This window comes from Dendronephthya gigantea, unplaced genomic scaffold (genome assembly GCF_004324835.1).
Source record: "Dendronephthya gigantea isolate DGI-Jeju-01 unplaced genomic scaffold, DenGig_1.0 000118F, whole genome shotgun sequence".
Taxonomy (NCBI): Eukaryota; Metazoa; Cnidaria; class Anthozoa; order Malacalcyonacea; family Nephtheidae; genus Dendronephthya; species Dendronephthya gigantea.
The window spans coordinates 189,490-196,459 of record NW_021163128.1 but is presented as its reverse complement, the minus strand read 5'-3'; the positions used below and the strand labels follow the sequence as shown (position 1 = coordinate 196,459).

The 6,970-nt window shown below is 35.1% G+C and overlaps 1 protein-coding gene across 1 annotated transcript; it reads left to right on the top strand.

Moving 5' to 3' along the window:
* Positions 1-3,893: 3,893 nt before the first annotated feature.
* LOC114535441 lies at positions 3,894-5,798 on the top strand. Its single transcript, XM_028556748.1, has one exon. The coding sequence runs from the start codon at positions 3,894-3,896 to the stop codon at positions 5,796-5,798; it is 1,905 nt and encodes a 634-aa protein (XP_028412549.1).
* Positions 5,799-6,970: the final 1,172 nt, after the last annotated feature.

Sequence of the window (6,970 nt, the reverse complement as noted above, 5' to 3'; positions counted from 1 at the left end):
TTAGCACTTTCCCGAGTAAATCATAAATGTCCAGCTTGAGATGGAAACTGGAAACGTTCTCTCCAATCGTTTGTCTCAACCAATCAGAGCCAATACCAAAATTTGGTATAGTTGCACACCGTTTGAATCGCATTTGTATCAGGCCTTCATTTCTCTCGCCTGCCTGCCCGCCTCCCCTACGAAGGCCTGAAATTTCAGGTTAAGTGGAACCAGGAAATAAGACTGTATAACTCCTGTATTAAAGTAACTAAGATGGATACCAGTAAAACCAAAACTTTATTATCACAATGCAATAATGACTTTTAAATTAAATAAATTGCATGATACACTCGCTTTGTCTTACGCTTTGCCTTTGGAATTCGCACTTATATAGTTATATTGAATCTTCAATCCTGCGCAAACTATGACATGTCAATGTGCCCATACAGGACCACATCTTGTTAAACAGCGAAATAGCAGCGATGATTATTAAAATTGGACCAGAATCTATATGTATTAAATATATTCTTACCCCAATTCAATCTAAACTTAACCAAACAGCGTGAAAAGGACAGTTTATTTGTTCCTCTTGGATGAATTGCCATATCATGCAAGCGAAATTGAATCGCGCATCGGAAAATTAGCCAAAGCTGTGCAGCACAACTTTTGGGAGACAAGACTGGGATGTAGATAAATACGGGCTGATACAGATTTCAAATACTAGTATATTTTGCGCCATGACACTCTTGCAACAATGAAAAATTAAAACAAAACAAAAACAAAACAAAACTGATGCCAATTTTCAACTCCGTCGCTGATGCCAGAGTAATAAAGTTATAATGTTCTTGATCATTCGTCTCTTCTCAAGTGTTAGCAGACTTAATGAAATGAGCCTGTTTGTATACAATATAGCGAATGGTCTCTCATCATTGTATGTCTTCAACCAATACCCAGTGTTTAGCTGTGTAGGGTGACCATACGCTGGAGCAATACTCTATCTAACTAAGGTCATGGCAATGTGCAGTAAAGAAACCTTCTGGTTGAGACATAATCGACATCAACCCCAACATTCTGTTTGCTTTCGCAGTGATCACCTCAATAATTTCTTGCCCAGTTCAGGTCACTAGATACAGTCACATTGAGGTTCTTGAGACAAAGACATATTGCACAGTCAACACAAACTTGGTCATATGGCTACAGCGGTGGACTTTAGGAGCTGTCCTGGGATGCCATCTGGACCACATGTTTTATTGGGGTCCAGTATGAGGAGTATGGCTTCGACCAATTTGAGTTTGGATAATTGGTGGTCACCAAAAGATGAGGAAACTGGAGCTGTGGCAACAGAGCAATATAGGATTAACATGTAAAAAAAGCAAAATTAAAGGAAAATAAATACATAAAAATTTACTATTTCACAAATGAATGTAAAATGCACAGTGAAAATATAAGAAAATAAAAGGAAAGGAAGAAACACATTAAAATATTTTTCCAGGTGAAAAAAAACATAAAAAGCTAACATGTAGCTTTGAAAATGAACAAAAAACCTATAACAAACGACATGGGAAAACCAACATGCAATTTACATGTTGAAAATGCAATAACCTATCATTTTCATATGTCCAGTGTTCTCAATGCAACCACTATAATAAGGTAGCGGTATAGTTATTAGACCCATACTTCATCTTGTGGGGATATTTTGAAAAATCAATATGGCAGTTTTTAGTGCAAAGTTTCCAAGAAGTTTCAAAGAAACTTTGCAGTATTGTGATGAGTGGCAAAAATTCAAACGAGTCAGTAAGTCAGTCGATGAGTGGCAAAAATTCAAACGAGTCAGTCAGTCAGTCAGTCAGTCAGTCAGTCAGTCAGTCAGTCAGTCAGTCAGTCAGTCAGTCAGTCAGTCAGTCAGTCAGTCAGTCAGTCAGTCAGTCAGTCAGTCAGTCATAGTGTAAACTTTACGGGGGGTGTTGTGATATATGTTTGTTATGCTCTATTGTACTTATTCAGTGCTTTGAAGGTTATTTAATTAATTTCAGTTGTTTTATTTATGTAATCTTAATAAGGCTCACAAAAATCTTGAGGAATCTTTGTTGTTATTGTAAGTTTTAAAACATTCGTTTCTCGTATTGTCGGTATTGCGTAAAGGAAAATAACTTAAATTACCCCCCGGAACACCCGATGCGTTCTTTTGAAATGCAAAAAATGCGTATTGTGTTCTGGTAAAGTCTGATTCACGCAGTTGATATATTACGAAGGAGCGAGAAAGTGTTGTTTCCTAACATTTCACAGGTGATTTTTGAGTAAATCTTCGATAATCTACGGAATATTAGAAATTGTTCTATGCATCACGGGCATTCAATTTGATACCCATATTATTTTGAGGATATATTCATTGTACAGAGCTACAAAGGAGCGAGACGTTTTCAAATTTTAATGCTATATTTAAAAAACATTCCGTGTAAGTTGAGTATTTTTGTATGTATGTACCGATGCATTAATACGAGTTTGTCGTTGAGTTAAGTGCCAAGAGTAAACAGTATATTATTTATTAAATGAAAAATAGAATGGAGCAAGGCAGTGTTAATTTCAATTGTATAATATAAACACAATTCGGCTGTGAATTATGACAACTGAATCTGAGATTCTACGCGATACTGTTTATGGACATTTCAAATAAATACTATTAGAGGAAATTAGACGGCATATTCATTTTAAAGCGATTGTATAATGTGTTATATCACAGCCTCTGCTACATGCATACAGCATATGCATATGCTGATATGCATGTAGCATAACCTGTGATATATGTTACATGCTATATTTCAAATCAGGGTTGCCTCGTATTTCATTTATACGATCGATTTCTCCCATTGATGTATAGTAATAAATAGACCGCAAACACCGCCATTCGGTGGCTTGTCTACACATTACTATAGTCTATTATTACCAGCATTATGTCCAATCCATTTCTAGAAGCAAATCATACAATTTTGATATCATGGACTTGAAACATAACATATTCCATTATTTCATTTACTAATTATGATAAATATAGAAATGATTATAGGGTTCAGAGATTAACGTTGCAATAACAACCGCACGTGAACAACACGCTGCTAATATTCAATATGATTGGTTAGTGCATGAATGCCACGCAGTCAACATTTATCCTCAACACAAAGTGAAACATTGCATCAGATCAGTAGTGCGTTAACAACAAAACGAAGTAGGTGTGTGAAATGGCGTTAACGAAGAAAATACGTTCTGGGATTAAAGAAAAACTCTTGACTCGTCAGAGCTCAGTATTTAAACTAGGAAGACGAGGAGATAACCAATATGTTATCGCCAATCGCTTGACTTGCCAGCGAGCCTCATGTAATCGAGGAAAAAGGCAAGGAGATAGCCCATAGTCGGTGTAGATCACACAATAAATGTTTAAAACATGTCAAAAGACGAGATCGAGAGCCGTCTAGAATTCCCGTGAAAAAGCTAGTTCATTTGATGAGCAAAAATCGAAAAAGTAGGCGCATGATAAAACGGTTGATTAAACATTCTATTCCTAAGTCCTCTTGCTTTCACAATTTGCTTTCGACAAGATACTGAAAAGATGTCATTCAGCAACAAGCAAATGTTTTTTATGTGGAAATTTAAGAGGGTGTTTCATGCTAAATCTAAGAGTAAGAGAATACGAAGGGCTGTACGTAAACATTTGTTAATGCAAAACTTGTCAAGTGTAAAAATCAATATAAAGCGTGCTAGAACTAAAAAACACAAATTGCTTAAGAGGAAAAATAGTTAAAACTCGTATTATGGATGCTACTAAATGTAATATGCAAAAAATAAAGACATCTGCCAGAAATTTCTTATTTGTGTGTGGTGATGTAGAATTAAATCCGGGTCCCATAAATACTTCAAATATGTCAGTATTGACCACAAGACTAGCTCAAATAGGACGAAAGCCAGTGAATATTGGTGATGGTAACTGTTTATTTCGTAGTGTAAGCCACCAGCTTTACGGAACAGAGACTCATCATGTCCAAATAAGAGCTCATGCAATCCAACATTTAATACTTCGCCCAGAATATTTCATAGAGTCTAATACTGAACAATCATGGTCGCATTATTTACAGAATATGTCAAGACTAGGTTCTTGGGCAGACCATATTAGCATACAGGCAGTTGCAAATGCACATAATTTGAGGATTCATATTACAGAAACTGCACACAATTTTGCTGAAACTACAGTTGTTACCTCTATTTATGCTCAGTCTGGGGGAAATGTAAGAGATATCTACATCGGACATCTTGATGAACTACATTATGTTTCTACAACACCAATTCAACAATCTGCTTCTGAACAAATACGAAATCAGACAGCAACTGGTGAACAAAAACTATACCATCAAAATTCACAATCTAATAACAATGAAATTATCTCTGAAAAGCCAGTCTCCATGAATAATTCACAAAAGAGAAAAGAATATATGAAGGAATACATGAGGAAAAAAAGGTTGAACAACAAATTTAAAGAAAAAGACACTGTGAGAAAAAAATCATATAATAAGAAATACAAAAACACAAATTCTGAGAAAATAAAGGACTCTTGGCAAAAAGCAACTGCAACATACAGACAATCAAATACTGAGAAAATAAAAGAAATTGCTAAGATGGCCACTGCAACATACAGGCAATCAAATCCTGAGAAAGCAAAACAGAGTTTAAAGACATCCAATACAACATACAGACAATTAAATCCTGAAAAGGCAAAACAGAGTTTTAAAAAATCTACTGCAACATACAGACAATTAAATCCTGAAAAGGCAAAACAGAGGTTTAAGACATCCACTGCAACATACAGACAATTAAATCCTGAAAAGGCAAAACAGAGTTTTAAGACATCCACTGCAACATACAGGCAGTTAAATCCTGAGAAAGCAAAACAGAGTTTTAAGACATCCACTGCAACATACAGACAATTAAATCCTGAAAAGGCAAAACAGAGTTTTAAGACATCCACTGCAACATACAGACAATTAAATCATGAAAAGGCAAAACAGAGTTTTAAGACATCCACTGCAACATACAGACAATTAAATCCTGAAAAGGCAAAACAGAGTTTTAAGACATCCACTGCAACATACAGACAATTAAATTCCGAAAAGGCAAAACAGAGTTTAAAGACATCCACTGCAACATTCAGACAATTAAATCCTGAAAAAACAAAACAGAGTTTTAAGACATCCACTGCAACATACAGACAATCAAATCCTGAAAAAGCAAAGAAGAGTTTTAAGACATCTTCTGCAACATACAGGCGATTAAATCCTCAAAAAGTAAAACAGAGTTTAAAGACATCCATTGCAACATACAGACAATTAAATCCTGAAAAGGTTAAAGAAATAAACAAAACAACTACTGCAACATATAGAAAATTAAATCCTGAAAAGGTTGCAGAATCATCAAAATTGTCAAACACTATGTACAAGCAAAAGTATCCAGAAAGAGTTAAAGATACCCAGAAAAGACAATATGCTAAAAGAAAGTTAGATTGTAGTGAAAATGGAACAATGATTAATAAATACAAGAAAGTAGAAAATAATTTGAATGACAGTATAGCTGAGACTCCAGAGATACCTAGTAACTCTGATGATTCGAGACAACAAATTTACCTTACAAAGGCAATTGAGTTATTTCATAAGAACATAAGTGTGGGACCAGAATATATTTGTACCTGTTGTGATCAATTATGGTATAGATCATCTGTCAGTGAATGTAATGTTTATATATCTCTTGTTCAAAAAATATCTTTAATTTATGTCTAACTGGTGTGAGGAGTATTGATAACACTGAATGGTTATGTGGTACATGTCACTCAAACTTAAAAGTTGGTAAAATTCCAAGTTGTGCAAAAGCAAACAAAATGACCTTCCCAGAAAAGCCTGAGGTTTTAAAAAACTTAACACCTCTTGAAGAAAGACTAATTTCTCCAAGAATACCTTTCATGCAGGTACGGGAATTGCCTAGTGGAGGTCAATTAAGTATTCATGGAAATGTAGTTAATGTTCCTGCAGATGTTAACACAACCGTTAGTGTTTTACCAAGACCATTGAATGAGTCACAAACTATTCCAATAAAATTGAAACGTCGTCTCGGTTATAAACACCATTACCAATTTCAGAATGTTAGACCTACGAAAGTGGTAGAAGCAGCTCAATACTTGGTTCGGACTAGTGAAATATTCAAAAACGAAGGAATACAAGTAATGGATAATTATGTGTCAAATCCAGTCAATAATGACGATGAATGGTCAGAATTCATTACTAAGAATAACAATAAAACTTCAGATAATCCATCAAACGATGTAAACACTCAAAATCAAGAAACAGCAGACACAGGAACCAGTAACAATTCCATTGATAATGACACTGACGATGAGTGGTGTGAAGTAACTGAACGACCCTCAGGTGTTATGGATACGTTATTACAAGAACCTGACGTTACTCAACATGGTGATAAAATAATCAGTTTTGCACCAGGAGAAGGAAACAGACCACTTGGTATATTTTTAGATAAAGACGCTGAATTTCTGTCTTTCCCTACCATTTATTGTGGCAAACGTCAAGCTGATAACAGTGAAAGACTAGTGCCTGTTCACTATAGTACGATTTGTAAGTGGGAATTAAGAAGTCAGGATCGAAGAGTTGCTCAGTCTGTACCAAACATTTTTTACAAATTAAAAAAATTGCAGATCAAACAAATTCAAGGAAGTGCAAGTTTATCGTTGCGTAAATGTAAAACTAAGGGTAAGACTTACCCAGCAGGAGATTTGAAGTCTGAAAGTTCTGTTAATAAGTTAATCAATTTAGATGAAGGATTCAGAGTTTTAAGAAATTTACGCAGTTCCCCTCAATACTTTGAAAGATGTAAGAAAGATCTATTTGCAATGATTCGTCAGCTTGGGACACCTACATGGTTCTGTTCATTTTCAGCTGCG